Source organism: Gossypium hirsutum, chromosome D01, assembly GCF_007990345.1.
Source record: "Gossypium hirsutum isolate 1008001.06 chromosome D01, Gossypium_hirsutum_v2.1, whole genome shotgun sequence".
Classification (NCBI taxonomy): Eukaryota; Viridiplantae; Streptophyta; class Magnoliopsida; order Malvales; family Malvaceae; genus Gossypium; species Gossypium hirsutum.
This window is the reverse complement of record NC_053437.1, coordinates 1162122-1188893: the sequence shown is the minus strand read 5'-3', so window position 1 is coordinate 1188893 and position 26772 is coordinate 1162122. Positions and strand designations below refer to the sequence as shown.

General features: G+C 28.1%; 2 protein-coding genes and 1 long non-coding RNA gene across 3 annotated transcripts; all 3 read left to right on the top strand.

Moving 5' to 3' along the window:
* Window positions 1-6726: 6726 nt before the first annotated feature.
* LOC121213701 (secretory carrier-associated membrane protein 1) lies at window positions 6727-12746 on the top strand. Its single transcript, XM_041086656.1, has 12 exons — window positions 6727-6895; window positions 8163-8255; window positions 8356-8418; window positions 9063-9096; window positions 9189-9311; window positions 9894-9956; window positions 10046-10139; window positions 10805-10850; window positions 10951-11018; window positions 11436-11484; window positions 12313-12378; window positions 12475-12746. Exons 1-12 carry the CDS (start codon window positions 6842-6844, stop codon window positions 12559-12561), a joined length of 840 nt encoding a protein of 279 aa, XP_040942590.1. The 5' UTR covers window positions 6727-6841; the 3' UTR covers window positions 12562-12746.
* A 4021-nt stretch (window positions 12747-16767) lies between these two features.
* LOC121213700 (uncharacterized) lies at window positions 16768-17359 on the top strand. Its single transcript, XM_041086655.1, has one exon. It carries the CDS (start codon window positions 16882-16884, stop codon window positions 17086-17088), a length of 207 nt encoding a protein of 68 aa, XP_040942589.1. The 5' UTR covers window positions 16768-16881; the 3' UTR covers window positions 17089-17359.
* Window positions 17360-20042: 2683 nt separating this feature from the next.
* LOC107928864 (uncharacterized) lies at window positions 20043-21196 on the top strand. Its single transcript, XR_001692716.2, has 2 exons — window positions 20043-20637; window positions 20899-21196. It is a non-coding gene; the product is annotated as an uncharacterized lncRNA (long non-coding RNA).
* The last annotated feature ends 5576 nt before the right edge of the window (window positions 21197-26772 follow it).

The window sequence follows — 26772 nt, the reverse complement described above, 5'->3', positions numbered from 1 at the left end:
TTCCATCAAGGTACTGTTACTTAAGTACTCGAAAACATTGAGACGACACTGTTAGGTAGGCCATTTATATTGATAGGACAATCATCTTTTATCATTTGCATACTTCACAACTTCATATTACTCAACTATACATGTAAGTTCTTTGGAGAGACTAATGAAAAAGACCAATGAACCAACCAAAGGCTGGTATGTGCATCCATGGATGTGTTCATATATAAACTCATCCCACCCCTGTGAGAAGCAAAGGCAGTCCATACCTTTCCAATTTCCCTCTACAGTCTCTTTACTACTCCAATAGGAACACCTAATCCCCAAACTCGACGACTCTCCACCCACATGTGTGAACTAGCCTTGCATCCACCCGTCCATTCCACCTACAGACTTTTTGTATCAATAATTTATAAAATAATGATGTTTTTATCATTATTTAACTAAGTTGATTTCTAATTAACTCGTAATATTAATTATCAAACGCTTAATATATAACATAGATACAATGTTTTTAGCCACACAAAAAAATATAATCATAAATTATTAACGTTAAATCAATTAACTGATTTATATTATATATATTTTTTATTATATATTATTAATATGTTAACAATATCATACATAAATCGATCAATGCGGTTGAATTTTAATAACCAATAATAACTAACAAAAATATATTTAATTGATTTAATAAGAAAAATTAAATTAACTGAAATTTACTTAACCGAATGGTTCTAATAACTCATATAGGGGTGAGCATTCGATCGAGTCGAGTAAAAAAATTTCGAGTTAGTCGAGTTGGCGAATCCTATTTTAGCAACCGAACTCAATTTGAATTTTTTTCAAATCGAATCGAGTCAAAAAATTCCGAGCCAAGTCGAGTCAAGTTAATGAATCTCATTATTTATACTCAATGTTGCGTTTACATGGATAAATTATTTAACTAATAGACGAAGTACAAGATTATTTAACTACACAAACAATATAATAGTTTTATCTTTTAACTTAATGTGTAAACATTTATCCAAACAACGTAGTTTTACTTTTTAACTTAATGATTTTGACTTTTAACTTTAGAAAAGGTAAACATTTATCAAAACAACGTAATTTTGCCTTTTCTTATTCAAATTTTCGGATAACTCAAATTGTGTAATTCATATATGAGGTAAACTGAAAATTTTGATTTTTTATTCAAGTTGATGCGAATAACTCGATCAACTTGAATAACTCAAACTATCTAATCCAAATTTTGAATATTTTATCAAAAATTTCAAATTGAATCAGATTTTACTATACTGTAAACTCATATATATATAGATTTTAAGGGACTTATGATATCCTCCATCTAGAATCTTCGATTGAGACTTTAATCAATCATTTTAAGGGAAATTTTCAGTGGGAACATGTTATATATTTAGGTTTTTCTTTTAAAAAACAATTATTTATTATACATTAAATATAACAAATAAATGTTAAAGTTGAAATTCAAGTGGATTTGAAATAACCCAAATTCAAAAATCTTTTATTCAAAGTTTGATTTTTATAACTTTAGATCAAACTTAAAGGGTTAGAGAGTATTTTAATTAATGAGAATGTTTAATTCGAATTCAAGTTAGTTTGATCTTATCCAAATTTAAAAGTTTCATCCAATGTTTGATTTTTATAGGTTTTGATCAGACTTGAAAAGGTTAGAAGAGTATTTCAATCAATGGGAATGTCTAATTCGAATTTAAGTCAATTCGATCTGACCCAAATTCAAAAATCTCTTGCCTAATGTTCGATTTTTTATGGGTTGAGCTTAGCAAGTTCAAAAGGTGTTCCAACTTATAGATAAATCTAATTACGTGGTACTTTTTTTTTTGAAAGCTTACAAGTATAGTACAATTAAAATATAAGTATAAATACAAATACAAATACATGCTCAAGCAACCGTTAAGTGAAAAATCAAACTATTATAGTACAAACAAATTAAGGACTAGAATAATCCAAACTAAGATCGACTAACTAGATTAAAACTCATACATGAAGACAGCATATGATCAGACTTGAATACACCACTTATAATTTACATGTGATAGGTGTTGAACTTAGGTAATGAAGAACCAAACTTTTACCTTTGCCAACTATACTAGAACTTCATGATAATTAAATTGTGCAATTTTGAACAAATATATTATAGTATGGCCTCACATAATTATTTTTATACAATCATTTTTCTTATTTGTAATCCTTTTCCTTTTTTTGTGTGTATGATGAACATCTTATTCAATACATTTTACCATTCATGAAGAAAGATGCGAAGTTAGAAAATTTGAGGGGTCAAAATTAAATTATATATTTTAATGAGAATTAAAATTTAATTTTACCATTTCAATAGTTTATATCTTTATAATTTTTAAATGAATAAATTAAAATTTTATTACTTTTAGAAAATTAAAGTATAATTTTACCATATACTAATTTAAAATTTTATAAATTTTAAAAGATTAAAAGTGAAAATTTTCCATTTTAGGGGACTGAGACCCTCTCTAACCCCCTCGGCATTGCTTGAGACTTAATTGATTTAATAAGAAAAATTGAATTAACCGAAATTTACTTAACCGGATGGTTCTAATAACTTATATAGGGTTGAGCATTCGATCGAGTCGAGTTGAACCAAGTAAAAAATTTCGAGTTAGTCGAGTTGATGAATCCTATTTTAACAACCGAATTCTATTTGAATTTTTTTTTCAAATCGAATTGAATCGAGTCAAAAAATTTCGAGCCAAGTCGAGTCAAGTTAACGAATCCTATTATTTATACTCAATGTTGCATTTACATGGATCAATTATTTAACTAGTAGACGAAGTACAAGATTATTGAACTACATAAACAATATAATGGTTTTACCTTTTAACTTAATGGATAAACATTTATCAAAATAACGTAATTTTACTTTTTAACTTTTAACTTTAGAAAAGGTAAGCATTTATCAAGACAACGTAATTTTGTCTTTTCTTATTCATATTTTCGGATAACTCAAATTGTGTAATTCATATATGAGTTAGACCGAAAATTTTGATTTTTTTATTCGAATTGATATGAATAATTTAATTAACTCGAATAACTTAAACTATTTAATTCAAAATTTAAATATATTATCGAATTTTTGAATTGAATCGAAATTTATATCCTCTAATTTAGATTTTAAGGGACTTATGATATCCTCCATCTAGAATCCTCGCGTGAGACTTTAATCAATCATTTTAAAGGGAAATGGGTATGAAATAATTATGTCAAGTCACTTTCATTGGGAACATGTCATATATTTAGGGTTTTCTTTCAAAAAATAATCATTTATTATACATTAAATATAACAAATAAATGTTAAAGTTGAGATTCAAGTCTGTCTGAATTAACCCAATTTAAAAATCTTTTATTCAAAGTTTGATTTTTATAAGTTGAGATAAACTTAAAGGGTTAGAGAGTATTTCAATTAACGAGAATATCTAATTCGAATTCAAGCTAATATGATATAATCCAAATTCAAAAGTTTCGTCTAATGTTTGATTTTTATGGGTTTGGATCAGACTTAAAAGGTTAGGAAAGTATTTCAATCAATGGGAATGTTTAATTCGAATTTAAGCTAGTTCGATCCGACCCAAATTCAAAAATCTCTTGCCTAAGGTTTGATTTTTTATGGATTGAGCTTAGCAAGTTCAAAAAGTATTCCAACTTATATACAAATCTAATTACGTGGTACTTTTTTTTTTTGAAAGCTTACAAGTATAGTACAATCAAAATACAAGTACAAATATAAATACATGCTCGAGCAATCGCAAAGTGAAAAATCAAACTATTATAGTACAAACAAACTAAGGACTAGAATAATCCAAACTAAAATCGAATAACTGGATTAAAACTCATACACGATGACAACATATGATCAGACTTGAATACGTCACTTATAATTTACATGTGATAGGTCTTAAACTTAAGTATTCAAGACCCAAAACTTTTACCTTTGCTAATCATACTAAAACTTCATTGATAATTAAATTGTGCAATTTTGAACAAATATATTATAGTATGGCCTCACATAACTATTTTTATACAATCATTTTTTTTATTTGTAATCCTTTTCCTTTTTTGCGTGTGTATGATGAACATCCTATTCAATACATTTTACCATCCATGAAGAAAGAGGGGAAGTTCAAAAATTCGAGGGGTCAAAATTAAATTGTATATTTTAATGAGAGTTAAAATATAATTTTACCATTTCAATAATTTATATCTTTATAATTTTTAAATGAATAAATTAAAAATTTATTACTTTTAGAAAGTTAAAGTATAATTTTACTATATGCTAATTTAAAATTTTATAAATTTTAAAATACTAAAAAGTGGAAGTATAATCTCTTGGCATTGCTTTTAGATGAAGACTAACTCTTTCTAAATTCATATTTATCTTTTTTTAATAATATTATTTTTAAAATTCAAACCGATATTCTCTTATTTCAATATCCGACAAAATAATCAAAAGAAAGAAAAGACAAGAAGAAGAAATAAATAATAATAATAAAGGCAAAAATGATATTTTTGTCCAGTTTTGGTTATAAAACGACATTATTGATCTTGATGTTTTAAGCATGTGGAAAATAGGGATCAAAATGAAATAATTATACTATTTTTCTTTTTTGGAGATTTAGTGAGAGGATTTGGACATCAATGAAAAGTAACCATTTTGTCTCTGTCGGAAAAAAAATTATTATAAGTGGTGCTCAAAATTCGACTTCTTTTCCATGGTTTTTTTTCCTGAATTTAAACAGATATTATTAAATTTAAAACTTTATTACAGGATCTAAAATGGATCTTAATGAATAGAAAGTTGAACTAACTGGCAACAAAGGAAATTCAAGAGGAGATGATTGGGAGATTTCAAGATTAGTCTGAGTTCGGACTATCGTTTGTACTTAAAAAGTGATGATGGTTCACACTGTAAGAAATATCGAGAGTCATTAAGTGAGAATAATATTAAAGTTGAGTGTTGACTACATGGAAATAGATTATCATATGTCTTCTTTTATTATTGTTGTCTAGCTTTGGTGATAAGATTAGGCATTTATAGAGGGATGTTGGCGGGTTCCAACACGAAACACTATTTCATAGGTGTAAATAATAGAATGATAAACCTAAATTTAGGGGCATTGTTGGAGTCAATGTGAGATGAAGCCTGAAAATGTGATATCATGTGAAACTTTGACGAAGAAATAAATTGTGAGGAATGCAAATTTTCCTTTCGTGATGAGAATTTGCAATTTTCTCCTTGCAGAAGTTACATGTTATTGAAGTCATAATATTTATGACAAAGGTTTAAAACTTTTATCTATGCAAAATTTATAAGTTCTGATATTCTTATTAGCGGCGGGCGTAGGTTATTGGTGCTAAAACTATGTTAAATATTTTGTTTGGTTATCGTGTTGATTGAAAGTAAACTTGTGGCTTCACAGAAAGTTGACACGTGACAATCTGGATCAATCTTTAAAAAAAATTAATGTGTGACACATGTCACATGTATATAGAGGTTTTCATAGGTTGAGCCTAGTCGAGTTCGGGCCAGGATTAGACATGATGTCAATACACCTTATATTTACTCATGCTCAGCCTAACTCAAAATATGGAGCTAAAATTTTGACCAAATTCCTTTATATTTGTAAATAGCTAACCCAAGTTGATTTTAAACCCGCTCATATAATTTTTATTTGAATTTAAAAAAATATATTATATTAATTTTAATGTAATATTTAATTTTTTTTTCATTTATTAAAATTTTATATTGGCATCTTAAGAATTTTTAAAATATTTACATTATAGTATTACATATTACTATAGATTTAGTTTTTATTTGTTATAAAGTATATAATATATAAAAATAACAAAACATATTATATTATAAATATAGAAAATGAGAGGGTTTGGACAAAAATATAAGCTCGAAAAATGGGTTTAGGCAAAAAAATAAGGCCTATTTTAAAAATAGGCCGGGCCTCGAGTAAGACATTTTTGGCCCAAGCCCAGTCCGACCTGAATTCACTAAATGACAAAAAAATTTGCTATTTTCTTTGTTATTTTAATGATATTTTCTTGTTGTTTTCTCCCTATTTTGCTACAACTTCACTATTATGTTGTTACTATTTTGTTGTTATTGTTTGGATATTGTATAACACTTGTTTTATTGTTAATTTTGTTATTATTTTAGCGACATTTTCTTGTTAAGTTGCATCTATCTTAGTACTATTTAAGTATACATATTTTAAATTTTATTTTCAATTAGTTCGGAAATATTTATTTTAATGTTTTTAGTATTTTTGATGTTTTATATATATTTAAAAATTATGTAAAAAAATATAATATAAAAATTTTAATATGGGCAGGCCGGGTAGGGCCCGGATTTTAGCAAATTTATCCGAACCGGGCTTGTGCAATTTTTAGGCCCATTTTTTGGGCTGGGCCCGCATCTAGCAAATGGGCCTAAATTTTTGCTTGGTTCTGGCCCGAACCTGCCCCGACCCAGCCCATGATCACCTCTCCTAAAAACCACCATATTTTTTAAATAATTATTTATTTTTATATTTTTATAATAAAATACTAATTGGGCCTAAATATGACGTGAATAAGCTAACCAAGCCCATTATCAACTCTTATTTAAACCTCAGCCGCGGCCCGCCAATTTCTCCCTCGTTATATATGTTTCCTTCCATATTTTTCTTCAAACAAACAGTCTCCATTTCCAAAAATAATCCAAATCCAATAAATTCCTCTCTCATTTTCACATCATTTTCAGTGTTAGTAATTTCATCTTCGTGATTCCATGAATCGTTTCGATTCTAGCCCTTTCGATGAGGATGAGGTGAATCCTTTCTCGGTAAGTTCGTTCTGTACTCACGTTTTTTTTACGTATCCGTACCTGATTTTTCCATAAACGGAAAATGCCTTTGATCGTGGATTTGAATTTTTGATTTTCTGTTTCCTTTTTTTTTTTTTGCGATGTTTTCGTTGATTTGGGTCATTGATCGGCTTAAGTATTAGATCTGTTTCATTGCCGATACCAGTGACGTGCGTTCCATAATGTAGCTTTAGTAACAATGTTGATTTTGATTTTTTTTACTTTTTACATTTCTTGAAAAATGAGAAGCTATGAATTGAAAGAAACTGAATATTAGATACCAATATTGTCATCTTATGAGATGGATCTTTTTAAACATAGACAAGATCATTTGACTTTAGGACTGGTTTTTTTTCTTACGATTGTCATTTTTTTTAGATATATAGCTTTTAAAACTTTGACAAGTTAATATGAATTTAAAAAATAAGAACAAGAAGATAAATGATTATCATGGTATATGGCTTCTTCTTTTGTATTTCCCCTGGTGAATACTGTGTAGTGTGTACTTGTTCCCATTAGCTTATACCTTGCTTTCATTGTGAAATATTTATATCTGCTAATGTCTCTTGCACTGTAATTATTTGACTGTGTCTATTGTGACTTGCTTACTTTTTTTTATCCATGTATGCAGTTTTGCATACAAGTTTCTTTCGGTAAAATTATTTCTCCTGTCCTTCTCAATTTTGATATTGAGCAAATTGGTCCCTCTCAAAAAAATTAGAGCAATTTTATCTCTATCAATTTAGAAAGTAAGCAACTAAGGATAATTAATCACTACGTTAATAATTTCTTGTTAATTTTACATCATTTTGATTTATATAATAATAAATTTAGCCATTAATGTTTACATGTATTGTCAATTTGGTCTTGATTTAGAAAAAAAATCCAACAAATTTGGCCTCCACATTTAAACAAATGTTGTGGGCTAATTTGTTAAATCAAGACCAAATTAATAGAATGTGTAAGCTTTGAGGGTTAAATTTGTTATTATACCAATCAAATTTTCGTACAACTGACAGAAGACATTAATGTCGTGATTAATTGTCCTTACGCCTTAGTTGCTCACTTTTGAAATTGACAAGGATTAAATTGCTCCGATTTTTTAGAGGGACTAATTTGCTAAATATCAAAATTGAGAGGGGCTAAAAAAAGTCATTTTACCGTTGTTTTTCTGCTTGCATAATTTAGTGGCACTTGCAAGTGCTAACTATCTTGATTGTGTTGCTTTTATTTTTTATTAAATTAGAATCAAGGTACTGCTTCATCAAGGCTTTCACCCCTTCCTCCTGAACCATATGACCGTGGTGCAACGATAGATATTCCTCTTGATTCTGTCAAGGTAATCTTAAAACTTTCTAGATATTCAATTGTCTACGATGCATGGTTCTAAACATTAAGTAAAAGACTCCTTTCTGCCATTATTGTCTCATCAATCGTAGAGTTTAAAAGAAAAGGAGAAGGAACTTCAAGCAAGAGAGGCTGAACTGAGAAGGCGAGAACAGGTGATTTGTTGTTGCTTGTTTGTACTTGAGCAAGGTACTTCCAATTCATTATTTGAGGTTTTCGGTGTCAATGTTGATATGTTCCTCCTTTCATATTGCAGTTTCAATTTTATATATTTGCAAAATAATCAAATTACTGGCACCTTGGCATTAAAAATCAAAATCATGTTTTTCAGTATCAAATTTTACTCGATACTTTAATTTATTCCTAATGCTTGTAGAATATATTTGGTTATGAATTATTTTCCTTTTTAATTTTGAATAAATTCTATAGCAATTCTTAAATGTGAATTTAGAAATCAATCTATGTAAGTTTCATTTATCATTATAGTGAAAAATACATTTTAAACTAAATTAAATTTTTTGACCCAAATCATAAAGTTAAATTTTTTTGCTCTTGCTTTCGGTTGAAACAACTTCCTTACTGGAAGTTCAACATATCATATTTAAAATAGATATTTTATTGTACATTTTATCTTTTTCAAAAACACTTTTTTGATAACAATAATAAATCCTCAAAATTTTCAAATGCTTCTTTTTAGATACTTTTTAACTTTGATGATAAATTGGTGCGTAGAGTGATTTCACAATTCCATCTAAAATAAAATTTCCTCATATTGAGTGTTATCTTTAATATTATGCAGGAATTGAAAAGAAAGGAAGATGCAATCGCACGATGTAGGTTTTTATTTTGTTTATTATAGATGACTTAACGAGCTTCAGATACCAATCTGATTTTGCAATATATTCCTTTGTCTTCTCCTTGGCAGCTGGAATAATCATAGAGGACAAAAATTGGCCACCATTTTATCCTATTATTCATCATAACATTGCAAAAGAAATACCAATCCACCTTCAAAATGTGCAGTATGTTGCTTTCTCAACATTGTTAGGTGAGTTAAGATCAAGGCCATTTTACTTATTTTTTAAGTGTGTCCCTGTTTGGATTGTGTTATTAGCTCAGTTTCTCTTTCTCTGCTCTGTTTATTTCTCTGATATCTTGAAAATGTATGAAAGCTATATTGTTATGGTGCTCTACTTTTGAGTAAATTGATCATTTTAAAAAAAATCAGAGCAATTTAATTCTGTCAAATTTAAAAGTAAACAACTGAGGACAATTAATCATGATATTAATATTTTTCATCAATTGTACATAATTTTGATTGGTATAATAATAAATCCTAAAAGTTTACACATTTTTATCAATTTGGTCATAATTTAATAAATTTATCGTGCAACATCCGTGTAAATGTGTAAATGTTGAGATTGAATTTATTATTGTACCAATCAAAATCATGTACAATTAAAAAAAATATTAACATCGTAATTAGTTATCTTTACTCTCTTTCGAAATTAACAGAAATTAAATTGCTTCAATTTTTTTAAAAGGACTAATTTATTTAATTTAAAAATTGAGAGACACCGTAAAGGAATTTTTACCTTATAAGTCTCTAAATTTATTTGTATGTTGGCAGGTTTGGTTGCATGTCTTACATGGAACATAATAGCTGTCACTGCCGCCTGGATCAAATGTGAAGGTGGATTTCAAAAGTTATTGATTTTAGTACTTTAAAATTACTGTTCATTTGGTGTTCTTACTTATATTAGGAATGTATATTCATTCCAGGTCCAGCAATTTGGCTTCTTGCCATCATTTATTTATTATCTGGAGTTCCTGGTGCCTATTATTTGTGGTATCGCCCTCTTTATCGTGCCATGAGGTACTACTTTTTGGTTATTCTATATTTGTTTTACATTAAAGCTGTATCTATTTACGCTAAAAGTTAAAGCAAGGCCAAATCTCTCTGGTGTTCATAGATTTCAAACTTAATTTTCTTTTAAATATTTAATCTCTTTACTTTTTTAATTTAAAATTGTTAATTTTTTTAAATTTATTATTATAATATTTTGAAATTAAAATATGTCATAAATCTATGTATTCTTTACAAATTTGAAATTTTGTTCTTGTACTTTTACTTTTAGAATTTTTTTTCTTGATTTTATTGGTGTGACATTTTGAAATTAAAAAAAAATTACTCCGTAGTTATGTAACTAAAAAAATAATGTTGCTGTAATGAACCTAAATTTAACAATATTTTTTATAGTGTTAACAGTTAAACCTGAATTTTAAAATATGAGAAATTAATAGACTAATTTCTAAATTTAAGAAGAGTACATAAACTTTTAGTATATTATAACCCAAAAAAACACTATAATCATGTATCAAACGAATAAAATAACATTGTGAGCTGAATTTTAACTGTTGTTATATAGTTATTTTCCTGTTCTCACACAATATCTCAATCATGCACCACCGAAATTCAGCTTCAACAATGTAGCTGAGTTTGAACTGTTCTTATATGGTTATATTCCTGTTCCTTTACAGGACTGATAGTGCATTAAAGTTCGGATGGTTTTTCATATTTTACATTGTAAGCTTACTGCTTTCTCACTGTAATTTTCTTTTTCTTTTAGTAATCAAAGATACATACGAAAGCTCCTCATTTCTAACTCTTCTGATCTACCTTGTAGTTGCATATCTTCTTTTGCATCTTTGCTACAATTGCTCCGCCATTTCTTTTCAAGGGAAAGTCTATTGCGTAAGTCTATTTGATTTTCTCATTCAAGTAATGGAGGCTTTTGTAATAGGAGTTATATTTTTTTATTTAAAAAGTGAGTAAATTAATCATTATACATTAGATCAAAGAGCAAATCGATCATTCTGCTAAAAATTTCATCTATTTCTATTATTAAAAAGTGATCTTTGCATATCGACATGATGTATACGTGGCACTCCAATGTAATTGTCTGATTACTCTATCAATCATGTCAGTTTTTAATAGTAAAAATGAATAAAAAAATTTAACTTAAAGATTTTAATTTAATATACAAAAATTAATTTACTCTTTTTTTTTTAAGAAAATAAATTGCAATCTATATCTTAATACTTTACTGATGTATTTGATTGTTTGTAGTAATATTTTACTGATGTCTTTATGGCGTAATTCTTTATACAGAGGTATTTTGCCTGCAATAGATCTTTTCGGCGTTGATGCTGCGGTAGGGGTAAGTTTCTTGCCATTACAATGCTATAATTTACTTCACGGGAACCTGATTTTACTATGTATCCTCCTATCGAATTATACTAAAATGCTATTAATCACTATATTATGCTTACAGTATGGATTTAGTCCTTATATTTTAGATTGGTCAATTTTAATATTTATATTTTTTAAGTGGGTCAATATTTTTTAATACAATGCCTACTATCCATAATCTACTCCCTCCAAACCCTTAAATCAGAGAGAAAAACACGTTGAAGTGTGCTTAAATACACGTCTTTATTGTTGTAATATAACTAAGGTTGAACCAGTTAATTTTAATTTCTATACTTTTTTAATTTTTCAAATTTTATTATTGACCCAAATTGTAGCTATTAAATCCAATGAAGTCAAATTCTAATATCAGTCTTGTACTATACGTAAATTATTGATTTAATCTTAGTTCTTCATCGTTTTTAATCTCTATACTTTTTAAATTTTGAAATTTGAATTATAACTCAAACTATAGCTATTAAATTCAATTTTTTAAATATATTACTAAAATAGGAAGCTGAGCTGACATGATGTTACGCCTATAATAAAATTAATGTTGTATAAAAATTTTGAAATAGTATAATTTAATTAATGTTATAATTGTTACAATTTGTGATTGGACTCAAATTCTAATTTTAAAAAGAATAGAAATTAAGAATGACCAAATATAAAATGACTAAAACCAAAACTTATGCATAATATAAGGGCTAATACTAGAATATGACCTTTGCATGTTTCTCCTTCACTAATCATCACATCTCTGTAAAATGCTTGACATGTTCATGCTTTCGACTTGCAGATATTCTACTTTATCGGCTGTGCATTCTTTTTCGTCGAATCATTGCTCAGTCTGTGGGTTATTCAGGTTCAGTAACCCCCCCCCCTTCTTTCATCATCTTTTCCTTTAAAACTACTCCTCTTCTTCGCTTATTCACTCGGTTTTCTCTTTCAAATCCCGCAGCAAGTTTACATGTATTTCCGAGGTAGCGGTAAAGCTGCTGAAATAAAGCGCGAGGCTGTAACCAAATCCATGATGGCAGCACTATGATTCCGATTACAGGTTGACTCAAATCTTTTTCCCCTACCATTCGTTCATTCTTTTTTTCGTTTCTTGCCCTATATTCATTTTCATTGATATGTTCTTTGAACATAATATTTTCTCAATGCATTAATATTGCTTTTTATCTATATTTAATGTCTATATATATATGAATCATATATATGCTTGATCTCTGCTTCTCCCCATAGGATTTGTAGAATTGTAGGTTATATTACTCAAATTTTAGAATTTTTTTTGAGAGTTAGGAGTTATTTGATAAATGCTTGAAAAAATTAAATTAATTTAAAATTAATATTTTTAATGATTTATTTTTTAAAATATGTTTGATAATCTAAAAATAATAATTTGATAGAATTTTTTCTATAAAGTAGTTTGAAAAATGATAAGTAAACTTAATGTAAAACTTTTTCAAATTTTTTATTTTATTTATTTTAATATTATATTATCTTATAAAAACTTAACAATTAAAATTTATTTTTTTAAAATAAAGTAAAATATTTAAAACTAAGAATAAAATATAGAATATAATTTTTTATAGTTTAAAATCTATATTTAACAAATAAAGTAATTATATTTCGTAATTAATTTTGAATAGAATTTTAATTTTATCACGTAAATTTAGTATTTAAATTTTTAATATTTATTTTTCAGTTATTGAATTTATCAAACAATTTTTTTTTTTGGGGTTGTAAAATTGAATAAAAATTAGTAAGTTGCAAGATCATTTGTACGATGAAACAATAATATATTTGATAACTGAATCTTAAGGTCTAAATGTATGTGAAAAAAAAATTAGTTTACTATATATTAAATATGTCACATTTAAGAGGACTAAATTTAGTTCAAACGAAACCATGGTTGGAATCAATTCTATCAATCAGTATATATCGTTTTAATTTTAAATTAGTATCTAGTGAGTTATGTTTTATTTTATTTTATTTTGATCGTTTTGAGGTGTATCGTTTCATTTTAGTCAGTATTAACTTATAATATGTATATCAACTCATATAGACTCATAATATTTTGATATTTTAAAACATTTTTTTATTTTTTTTGTCTTAATCATTTTTGTGTTTATAATTACATCAAACTTTCTATAATTATGATAAACAATAAATAGCTAATGAAACATGTGGGAGTGTTCCTTTTTTCTTCTTCTTTCTTTTCTCAAGTACTCTTCCAAAAATGTGTGAACATGTGAATAAAAATTTGTGCTACCATTGAAAATATATACATATATTCTAGAAATATCCATTATCCATTAATACATTATTAATTCAACACCCTTGCATTACATCACTAAATTAATAACATCCCTTGAATAATATAACACAAATAGAGCTATCAGGGTGGTTGAATGTTGATAGTTGAGATATGTGAGATTCACATTTTAATTATGGACATTTGGCATTTAGCTTTACCTCTTCATTTATTTTTCTTGGTCCAAGATTTGTAAATCATTATCAAATTGTCAATTTTTTTTTAATTTCAATGATCTAAGTAGAAGACATTAATTCTCTCTATATATGCATGTATGTATCAATTATCCAATAACCATTACAAAATTATAGTCAACAATTGTTTCCTATTGTGTTTTTACATTACACAATGTTGATGTAATGGTTATGGCAATTTTATCTATTTTCAAATTTATTTAAAGGTTATTCTTGATAAATATTTGAATTTTCTTTTTAATAAATATGATTATATCGTATAATTTGAATAGAAATTATATACATCAACGAGTGATAATTTAAGTCTAGTTTTAAGTTTGAATATTGTGAATGGAAAAACTAGCATTGAGAGAGCTTTACTCTTATTTACTCATTTGATTCAACTCCACCTTGATTTAATTAGGATCCAATGTGACTATCTAGTGCCAAAAAAATCTAGATCCAAAATGATAATATATGTTGATTTGACGCAACTATTTCATATAATTTTTTTAAAAATATTATTATGACAAAGTTAAATATTTGCTTATAAATCAAAATTTCAATGGATAAATTATACTCAATGTCAGTAAACTATTAGTAAATTTATATTTTGATTACTCAACTTCAAAAGATTGCAAAATGGTCACTAAACTATTTGAATTTTTCATTTAATTTACCTAACTATTTGAAATTTTTTAGTTAATTCATTGAGTTGCTAAGGTTTTTTTTTTAATTTGGCTAGTGAGTTTCAAGTGATGATTCAACGATTGGTACGGTGGATCAATACCCATTAGCTAGTAGAAGAACATACCTCAGATCTAAGTCGATATGATGGTCAATGTTGACCATACAACAACAACTCTAATAGTAAATGACTAAAATAAAACCTTCTGAACAATTCACTAACCAAAATGTGAAATTACTCATAATTTAGTAACCGCAAGTGTAGTTTACCCAATTTTAATTCTCAGCTTTTTAAAATAAAATAAAATTTCTTGATTTTGTCCAACATGAACCGAACTTAAAAAAAAAATTCCAAAAAGTATAGTTGAATGCATATATTATCCAACTTGACTTATTATGTTTGCATGTAGACATATTCAACTTAATTGGCCTCAATTAAATTTGTCGATGTCTAAAAATCAAACTTGTATTTGTCTGGTTACATAAGCCTAATTAATTACGAATAGAAAACTTTAGACAAGTTTTACACATTTGGCTGGCGATTTTCAATTTGTCTGTCGACTTTTGCTTATCCTATTTTTAGAAAAAAAGAAAGGACTAAATTGAAAAAATAAAAAAAATTTCAACATCCGCGGCGTAATTAAACCTTATTTAAAAAGTGAAACGGTGGAACCAACAACTTATTAGTTATATAAATGTACTGTCTTTTCCTATTCTGTCAACATATAGGACCCATATCCAGCTACTGCTTTACACGTGTCAGAAACCCACATGGCCCATTTTTCTCACTTAAACTTCGAACAACTCTTTGAACTTGTATTAACGTAATAAAAGGCTAGATAAATTATTCAATAATTAATGACGAAAAAATAGTGCTAGAAAAGCTTTACTTTATTTAAAGATTCAATTTTATTCGAATTTGGATTCAATCATAACTCATGAAAGTTTGGATTTCTCTATAATTTAAATTTTTTTTCTCTCTTTAAAATTACAACTTAATTTGAATTCGGATTTAATCACAACTCATTAAGGGTGGGTTTGGATGTGCGGTGTGTTTACCTGAGGTTAGTGTAAAAATAGCAATAGCGGTGAGATTAGATACTGTAGCGTGAGACAAAAAGTAAGCTAAACGCACTGCACCGCACCCAATTGCCCATTCAAATCCACCCTAAATTTTGAATTTCCCCCATAATCCGTAAATTAATAATGAAATTACAGATATAATAGACACCACATATTTTTTTATTATAAAAACTCATTCCTATTATTGAGGTACGAGTTTTATACTATTATACAAATTTTTGTTTGTTTATGCTTTGTATTAGTTTGGTTTTTTCTTTTATAGTTGCTCAAACATATAGTTATATTTTTAGATTATATTTTTAATATATATACTTTATTTTTATTAATTTTATTTATTTGTTGATTTATCAATAGTTTAACCATTCAAATCAATTGAATCAGGAATAAACATTAAAATATTGGTAAAACTTTTTTTTGAACACTAATCTGATTAAAAGCTATTATCATATTTATTTATTTTTTTGATATAATGTCTAAAACTACCTATAGTTTCTCCCAAATCCTTAAACAAGAAGATAATGTGCTTCAGCGTACTTAAAGCCACGTCCTCCTATATTAGCAACAATGCCGATGCTAATCGAGCTAATACTCAGCCGAATTGGTAAAACTTTTTTAACTAACTCTTTCCTTATTTAATCAATTAACCTTAAAAAATAGTGATTAAACAATGTTATCTATGATTCACATACTTTCAACTTGAGTTTTTCCAACTCAAAATATTTTTTTTAAGTCGAAATCAATGTATCCACCACATGCAGCAATGATTAATTCTCTCGTCGCTGATACTCTTTAAAGAGATAAACAACTAATCATGAATTTTCTCGCTACTATTGCTTTCCAAAGATACTAGAGGAGCAACCATGGTTGAATCCAATTTAATTATTACATATAGAAAAGTATCTAAAAAAAAAATCTTTCACCCATATACCAAAGTTGCTCGACTTTTAACCCTCAAACATAAATATATATACAACTGAGCCCTTTCATACGATCTCTATCTTTAAAAAACCAAACTCCGACAGTCCTGAGCAGTGTTTTTTTTTTCTAAGTTCCAACTGTTATTCAAAGCACACAGAGCTTTTCATTCACTGCAAAAAAAAAAGCCATGGTGTTCTTTTGTTTCCTCGTTGATCAGACAAAGAAAGTGAGCACTACTAAGCCGGCGGCGGGGATTTGTTCACGGTGTGGCGGAGGAGCACGTGTCGCCGATATGAAAACCTCCACCAGATTTTGTTACGTCCCGTTTTACAAGAAATCTTGGAGAGCCATTATTTGTACATTTTGTGGGGCGATCCTTCGATCTTATCGTTAATTTCATATAAGTCCCTTAATCTCACTGTATCCCCTCCCTTTTTGCTCCTTTTTTCTTTTCTTTTTTTTGTTCATCTTCTTCTTTGGGAAAAATATCTAACAGTTTAAGCTTTAGTTGGAGATGTTCATAATTTTCTATGAACTCTTTTTAACTTATTTATTTCCATGAATTATTTCTTCCTTTAGGTTATCTAATGTACTCCTTTTTTTGGTGATCTTTAAAGATCAGCTTTAAAAAAATGGTGGATATGATAAAGTTAATTTCTTTATTATCTTTAATGTCCGTTTTACGGTTTATGAAAATTAATATTCTCGAGATTCATGGTTGTTCTTTTTAATAAAATCATTTTCAGGTTTGAATGTATATCTCTAAAAGTATAATGTGCCTTAATGTTACAATCAACCAGGGGTTATGATGAGTTAAATGATAGCGAAGGATGGGTTTGTTATAAATTTGTGAAGTATAATACGAAGATTAATTAATACTTAAAATCTAGGTTAAATTCTGTTATATAAGTTGATGTTGAGTTATGTGTAAGTGGTGGATTTTGTTTTTGTATTTTAATTTAATTATTTTTAATTAATGTATTTTTTTATTTTTAAAATTTTAATATGGATCAAATGATAATTATTAAATTTATTAAGTTTATTATTTTTAAAATCTGATGCTTCAAATATATTATCACATGTATAATGTCGTTATTTTTATGTTAAAAAAAACCCTAGTTAATGGATTTAACGTCTCTTGTTTGTGCCAAGGCTGGAAATGAACATGAACTAAATCTACAGTTTTATGCATAGTAAAACACTAATAATAGAACTTAACCAATTCGTACACATGTTCTAATAAACCACACGAGTTAGGTGAAATGGTAATGATCTCTTCTATTTTAATAGTGGTCCAGGGCTCGATCCTCATCCTGGCTATGATAGCAACTACCATCTTAGTAGGTAACATTTGTTGTTGTCTTGGATTTGCAATTTCGTGATATTTCAATTCATATACTATATATTTTTTTATGTGATTGACCAAATACAATATCAACAAAAAGCATTAAATTGCAATTAATAGTGTATTATGTGTAAATTACGAATTTAGCTTATGTTTTTTGATTTGATATTTTTTGTCTTTATATTTTTCAAGTTTTGAAATTTTAATATTGACTCAAACGAATCGTCATTCAATTCATTAACCTAAACGACATAATTTTTTGCGGATCATCATGTAAAAATAGCAAATCGACATGATATTATATATGTAACAACATCTTTGTCACAAAAAAAAAAAGAGAAAAAAACATAATTTATGTTGACACCATTTTTTGGATGAAAACGGGGTCAACTTGGGTTTTGGAAAATGAAAACAAAAATGGGAGTCGCCACCAATCTTTTTTTTATGAGGTGTGATTGGATTACCTCGAAAAATGGTTGTTTTAATAAACGGTTTGCTTTTATTAAAACAACGGTTTTGGTCCACGAAATTTAGAAAACGGGTTCGGGAGTCGGTTACGCACGAGGAAGGATTAGCACCCTCGATACGCCCAAAATTGGTACCTAGTTGATTACTTAATGTCTTAATGTCGAAAATTGAGAATTTAAAAGAATTTTAAAAATACGATCCTTGTATTAAAGTGTTGAAAATTTTGGGAAAAGAGGGGCACGTTCCACGTTAATCGAGAAAGAAAGCATCATATCCAGTAAGTTAGGACACAATGTCTCGAATTCCCGATATGCGAATGAATGTCAAAATTTACTTATTTAAAATATGTTTAATTATCTTGGATTAAAAAAGGGATCATGTCCAGTGAGTTAAGACACGATCTTTTTTTATTCCCGAGATCATTTAAAACTTAAGTTTGAAAAGATTCGTGTAATAAAGTTTAAAAGAATATTCAATTGTTTAAATCAAATGAAGAAATCGCAACCCAATACGTTAGGGCACAATTTCTCAAAATATTAAACATTGAATATTACATGTATTTCAAAAAATCATCATCTCGAGAAAACAACGTGTCACATCCAATGCGTTAGGATACAACATATTGAATTCTCGATAACGAGCTTTTTATCATTTTTTTTAAAAGAATAATCTCGATTATTTAGGTTCAACGAAGAAAATCGGAACCCAATACGTTAGGGCTTGATTCTCTCGAAGATCTAAAACACCGAATATTACTTATTTTTAAAATTTCTTTTTTGAAATCTAAATAAAAAATTTGGTGTAATGGAAATGATGATGATATAAGCAAAATAATACAAACAAAGGCTACTAGGTAAAAATAAATATAGAGACGAACTAATATAATACACAATTATAAGCATATTAAAACATATGTAAATGAAGAAATAAACAAAGAAAATGTATATAACTATAAAAATATAAAATATATATGTGTTATAAAATATGAAAATGTGAGTATTTACATATACATGAGTAGATTATAAAACATAAAAATATATATAATAAAAGTATGTACATTACAAGAACGTGTATATGTACATAAATATGAAAATTTTAAGATAGAACAATGTGCATATATATATATACTTATACAAATTAAAAAAATATGTACATACATATATTATAAAAATTTATTCACATATACATACATGCTTGAAATTGTAAAATAATAACAAGAATATGTATATATAAACATATATGAAACATGAGATGTACGAATGTATGTATATAGATACGGATGGTAGAAATATAGGCATATAAATATAAATACTTAAAATGTATATATAAATACATACATAAATTATAAAATAGATAATATAGTCATGTATATATATTATTAAATATTAGACATATATATGTATATATATATATAGTAAGATTTAAAGTAAGAAGACAATAATAAAAAAAAACATCACATTCAAATGACAAAATAACCAAAAATAAAGAAAAAGGATTAAAATACAATTTAAACTAAATTGACAGGATAAATTTAAAAAAATAAACCAAACGTAGGGACTAATTTCAAAGGCGCGAAAGAAGCTAAGGATTAACTGGGGAAATATCCCGCACCAACCAAACGGCGCCGTTCCAAGGAAGTGCATATACATGGTATGGGGATTAAAATAAAACAAAAGGAAATTTTGCGGCCGAAATTGCAAATAATAAAAGAATTGCGTTGAAAACGCCATAAAGGCGGAGGGGCTTATTTCGCAAATATCCCCTCAAGCCTAAACACGCGGATCCCTTTGCTGGAGTGGGTCGGATTTCGGGCCAGGAGCTAAACGACGCCGTTTTGGCGTTTTAAAGGGGTGAGGAAAACGACGTCGTTTTACTCCCCTATTTAAACCAGTTTTTTTTCAAAAACTTTCATTTTTCTTTCTTCTTCAAAAAAAATCCCACAAAATCCTCTCAACTCTCCCCTTTTCTCTCTGAGCGCCGGCCAAGGGTCCGGCCGAGAGCCACCGCACCGGCCGCCGCCCTCCGGCGCCGGCGCCACCGTGTACGGCGGCGGGGAGACCAAAAGTCTCCCTTTTTCTCTCCGATGACTTTCCTCGGCCTCCTGAGCGCTCCGGTGACGTAAAGAAAAGGGTAATAAGCTTCTTTTTTAATCCTTTTTTTATATATTTTTGTGTAAAAAATGAAAGAAATAAAATTGTAAAAAACAACAGTAACAGTGGAGAGGAAAAAAAGGAAAACCGGTCAGAAATGGGTGTTCAACCTTTTTTATTTCTCTTCTTTGTGGAAAACAGGGGCCCCTCCCCCTTACAATTTTTTTGAATGGCCTTTTATAGCCATTTTTCACAACCAAAATCCCTATTTCCTACTGCTATTGTATCCTTTCTTTTGCAGGTAGAGTAGGTGAGGGTGTCGGTGGCAGGTGCGGCGCGAGTCAGGGGGCAGGTGGCTGAGGTGATTGACAGCGGCGGTAGATGCAAGTGGGGCACTAGGGTTTCAGTCTCTGAAACCCTAGTCTGATGTGGGCTTGTCCATTGGGCTCGGGTATTGGGCCGTTCGGGTTTTTGGGCTCCGGGTTAGGCTAGTTGGGTTGGTGGGTTAGTTTAATTTGGTTTGGTTTTTTTGTTTTTTGTAATTGGGCCCCAGGCTAAAATTGGGCTTGTACAATTTAATTTGACGAATTTAACTCCTATCATTTGACCAATACTAAAATTTTGAAACATATAAAGACTAATTAAATTAGAGTGCAAGGATTAAATTTATAATTTACACAGAAACAGGGACTAATAGCAATTTTGACCATTTTTAACCTAACCCTTTTCATCTCAAAATTTTATCTTTTTCCTAGCTGTTGAAGCAGTAAATATAGCAATTAAAGCTGTAGTAAATTAAATATGGTGCAGGAGAAAAGCAACAGAAATAATTAAATATATATATAAGAAAAACTCAAAAATAAAATCTATATCGTACGAAATGGAAATAAATACGTTAAATTTAAGTGAGAAGGAAAAAAAGTACATCCATGTATGTTGAAATATACAGCTAATGACAGTGCCACAATGTGTAATTTACAGCTTTCAGATCATTTATTGGGATGGCTTTGGGCACCCCCTCCCCATTTATTTGGCTTGCAAGTCCTAGGTGAATCCTTAACCATTAAAATATATTTTTACCATTTATTTAATTTATGATTTCACCACTTTTAAAAGGAATTGACGATTTTATTTTTTATTTTTTAGAGGGTTAAAGTGAAATTTTACCGTATATTAATTTAGATTTTCATTTTAAGAAGGGACTAAATTGAATGTTTTTCCTTTTTGGTCTTGGCTACCTTTCCCTCAAATTCGTCTTTGCTTAAGGGCCCATTTGGATGGACGGTGTGTTTACCTGAGACTAATGTAGAAACAGTGCTGGCGGTGAGATTGAATATTGTAGTATGAGACAAAAAGGAAATCTAAGTGTACCGCACTGCAGGTAAACATACATCCAAAAGGGTCCTAAGTCGATACTTGGCATAAACCATTGACATTTGCAAAGTAATGTTGATGCGAAGGGTCACTTACTTGGCCTTAGCTTCGGTGGCGATGAAAACATCGTTGCTAACTCGAAACAATATATGTGAGAAAAAACCCCAAAAAAAAACAGATAAAAAATAGTCGTCATGGAAACACCAAAGACCACAAACCATTAAAACAAACCCCAAACTAAAATCTATTTTTTTAAAATAAATCATCTTGTGCCAAAAAAAGAAATTATCAATGAATAATGATAGACTTATCCATAAATTGAACTGTCTGCTTGAAATACGAGGAATTATATAAAAGAAAATCCAAAAAATAAACTTTAAACTTATTTTCTATTCGGGCCAGATATTGAGTCAAATTTTAGGCCCAAACCCAGCACATCCACAACTTACATTTCAAGAGTGTTGTTGCTCATACTGTCTAAGTGTTAGATTTCAACCTTTTTATTAGTGTTTGTATTTTAACCTTTATTATTTTCATAGTAAATAAATGAAGACGTGTGCTTAGTTTTTTTTCTTTATAATCATTGTATAAATTGGCTGCTCGAATTACCTTATTGAAAAATAGGCCGAACTCGAATAAAAAAAATATTTATAAACAATTTATTTAGATTCGATTCGACCCACAAATAAATCTAATTAATAAACAGGACAACAAGGGCGGCAAAAATGGGTGGTGGTCGACTTTCCAATATCTTGGGCCACCAAAGCATCATCGACGCAATGAAGAACAATTTATGATGAACCCACATCATGGATCCATAGCTTCAATCAAATTGAGTAGACGAAATAGAGCCTAATAGGAAGCTCTCATTGCAAATGTTGAGTTGAGATTGCAACTTTTCACTCTAACATCGATAGTATCCTCCCGGGAGGATATAAACATGGTTACAGTTTGACCCGGGATTTTTAAACGTTTGAGTTGGAATTTAATGTCTAAATTAATAACGAACCTTATAGGTTAAAGATCGAGTCTCAAAAAGATTATTGAATCAATTATCAAGCAATCTCAAGTATGCATCTCTCCCTTGTATTAAAAGATTCATTCGTAAATTATAACTAAATTTCGTAAATAAAATTCTTTAATTTATTCCAATTTTACATATCTTATTTTCAAGTCAAAATTTGGGTGTACACGCACAAACGAAATTACGGTTACAATCAATATTTTTGTATGAAATTAAACTAATAATTAAAATATATTCCAACTTAAATTAAAATGAAATCTAAACAAAACATACACATAATAAAATATAAATTAAAAATTTGTACATAATATTTATACATAATGAGACTCGACCTTAAATGCTCGGGATAATTAACTCAAATTCTTATATATATATATGTATGTATATATGCAAATTCATGCCAATGCATACTATGGTTGGTGCAGTCAAGTTTTGTTCTTGGGCCTCACTTGAATAAACAAAGAAAAACTGTTAATAAATCAATGGAGTCAATTTGGATCATATTAATTTGAATTTTAAAATTTTGATCTAGTTTTGAGTTATTCTAGTTGTTAGTTGGGTTTATAGTTCATTTTAATTTCGAGGTTATTTAGAGTTTAGATTTAGAATTTGCGAAGTAATTTCGGTTTCAGTTCATTTTGACTCGGATAATTTTTTAATTTATGTTAAATAAATTTGAACTATTGATTTTTTTTACGATTAAATCAAATCAAATTAAATTCATATTAATTGGATTGAATTTAGGGTTCGAGTTAACATTGACAAATTTAAATCGAGTGTTAAAGAAAAAAATGGATTCCTCGATTTAAGATTTAACATATTTTGATAGAGTTTGATGTAATGAGTTGAGTGACATCAATTCAGTATTTTAATTATTTAGGTGTTTGAATTCTTAAAAAGTTATAGACCCGATAGAGTTGAATCTAGAATTTTTTAAAAGAGGGATCGAAGTTAAATTATAAATTTTTAAGAGGTCAAAATATAATTCTATAAGGTTGTATTAATTTATGATTTCATCATTTTCATAAAGGACTAGACAATTCTTTTTTCATTATTGAGAAGTTAAAGTGCAATTTTACCATTTATAAATTTATAACTATTATTAATAAGCAATTAAAAATTATTAAACCTTTTCAAATTTTTAAAAGAACAATTAATTTAAATATCATTATTTCTCATAAAAATTTATATAAAAAATATTTTGACCCTCATCATGGATATCATGCATTTTAATAGTTACAATATAATATAATTTATATAAAATTTAACATTTAATCTCATTTTTCTTTTCATTTTAGATTAATGTAATGTTTATATCATAATTTTTTTAAAGAAATTAAAAAACTTAATTTCAAATGATTATATCTCATTTTTATCACATATTTATTATATTTTAAATTTATTTAATATTAAAACTATTTAAAAAATTTATTAAATAACAAAAAATTGTTCAAAACCAAAAGAGGATAAAAACATGGCCCGCACTCAACGGTGTTTTGTAAGAAAACAGCGTTTTTTGGGACCGACAAACGTCTTTTTAAGGTCTTAATAATCCCCACTCGCAAATAGCCGCGTTATCTGGTTATTAGTAGGGGTGAGTATTCGATCGAATCGAATCGAAAATTTTTGAGTTAATTGAGTTTTCGAATATCATTTTATTATCCTAACTTTATTTGAAGTTTTTTCGAATCGAGTCGAGTGAGATGAAATTCGAATCGAATCGAATCGAATACATTTGTTCGAGTTAAATTTTAAAAAATAATTTTGGGTCCTTGTAACCATTGTCACCCATCATAATAAAATTTGTCCACATTAATCAAATTTTTTATTAACTTTCATCACTTCATAATTTATTTATTAATTTTTTATATACTGGTTAGCTTTTTTGCTTGCTTAGTTGTTTCAATTATCTTCAGATTATTGTCACTATGTATTTTAGAATTAAAAAATATATTAAATGTAAAAATATGATTTTTTAATAAAATTTATTTTAAAAATAAAAAGTGAAATTGATACCAATATAAAATTTTAACACGAATATTTTATGGCATAATTAATAATTCAATTTTAATATAAATATTCAATATGACTAAATAATTCAATAATATAAATAATATAAAATGTGAAATTTAATTTAATAATATAAATAGTAGATATAAATAAAATTATTACTATTTATGTTTAGTGATTTTTTTGGATAATTTTGATTTTTTATTTGAGAGTAAAGGGTGAGAAGTAAAAGTTTAGGGGAAAAATAAAAAGTTTTGGGGAATAAAAGTTTGAGGGAAAGTAAATAGAGAGAGTAAAATTTTGGAGTGAAAATATTAAAAAAAAAATTTGGAGGGGGGAGGGTTTGGGATAGATGAGAGGTGGGATGGGAAGGGAATAAAAGTTTTAGGGGAAAAGTGGGAGGGAGTAAAAATTTTGGGGGAAAATAAAAGGTTTTGAGGGTTTTTGGGAGTAAAATTTTGAGAAAAAATAAATGGGAGAGTAAAATTTTGGTGGGAAATGGATTTTGGGTAGATTGGGGGGTTGGGAGGGGAGGGGAGTAAAAGTTTTGGGGGGAAAGTGAGAAGGAGTAAAAGTTTTAAGGGAAAAGTAAAAAGGTTTAGGAGTTTGGGGTAAAAATGTAAAATATTATAGTGTGATATTCGAATTATTCGAGTTATTCGAATTCGAAAACTCAACTCGATTCGAACTCGAAATTCAAAAAAAAAATTCGAGTTGATTCGAATAACTCGATTCGTTTAACTCGAAATTCAAATTTTTTTTCGATTTTTTCGAGTCGAATCGAGTTTTGCTCACCTCTAATTATTAGTTCGAAAGTTGTTGAAAATTGCAACACACGCGCAATAGAAAAGCGTACAAGAGCGGTATATGCGAATAATCTTTACTTTAATTAACTAAAGCATTAAATCCATGTTTTTTTGCCATCAATTAAAGAAGAAGTATCAAATCAAAGGTAAAGTAATGAAAATAGGATTATTTGCATCTAAGTCTTTAAACTATCGCTTAAATTTTAAATTGGTCTCTACCTTTCAAATTATTTTAAGTGAGTACTCAAAGTATTAACATAAAACTAATTAGTTTTTTTTTTGTTAATTTAACTGTCAATTATGTTTCTTTAATTACGATGTGAAGCATATTTTAAACACGTTAGATCAATTTGTGAACACATGTACTTACCACACTAGTACTTAAAAGGGTTATTTTTTTAACATGTTAGATCTAAAGTATTTTTCTATTAGTTACGAATGTGTTTATAATTTGATCATGTGTTTTATATATACATCACATCAATTTTGAGTCGATATTTAATATCTAAACTAACAGCTACATTGACAGAATGATGTGATTGATACAAATGATACTTTGGGACTCAATTATAATGTTTTGATGTTTGAGACAAAATTAGAATCTAGATTGTAATTTGAGAGAATCCAGTGGAATTAATCCTTTAAAATATTAATTTATATTTCTCATTAGCGTTAGGATACCATTTGGCACTTGAGTTTAATTTTGATATCCAATTTGATAATTGAGGTTTTTTGTTTTAAAATGGTACACGAGTTTGACTTCTATATTCAATTTGGTATCTAGATCAAACGACATCGTGTAGTCTAATGAATATTTGACACTTTAAATTGAAAAAGAAGAAGCTCAAGTAACAGTTTGAAAAATGAGTCCAAACTCAGATACTCAATTAAAAAAAACACACTTAAGTAACGGGTTGAACATTGAAAATTAAACTCGAGTGCTTATTTGAGACAAGAAAAA

Bases quoted from the DNA above. Each gene is read 5' to 3' on its own strand.
- LOC121213701 (XM_041086656.1), top strand. From the start codon at position 6,842: ATGAATCGTTTCGATTCTAGCCCTTTCGATGAGGATGAGGTGAATCCT. The intron at 8,256-8,355 runs GTAATCTTAAAA...CATCAATCGTAG, and splicing joins TTCCTCTTGATTCTGTCAAG to AGTTTAAAAGAAAAGGAGAA. The intron at 9,957-10,045 runs GTGGATTTCAAA...TATTCATTCCAG, and splicing joins CGCCTGGATCAAATGTGAAG to GTCCAGCAATTTGGCTTCTT.
- LOC121213700 (XM_041086655.1), top strand. From the start codon at position 16,882: ATGGTGTTCTTTTGTTTCCTCGTTGATCAGACAAAGAAAGTGAGCACT.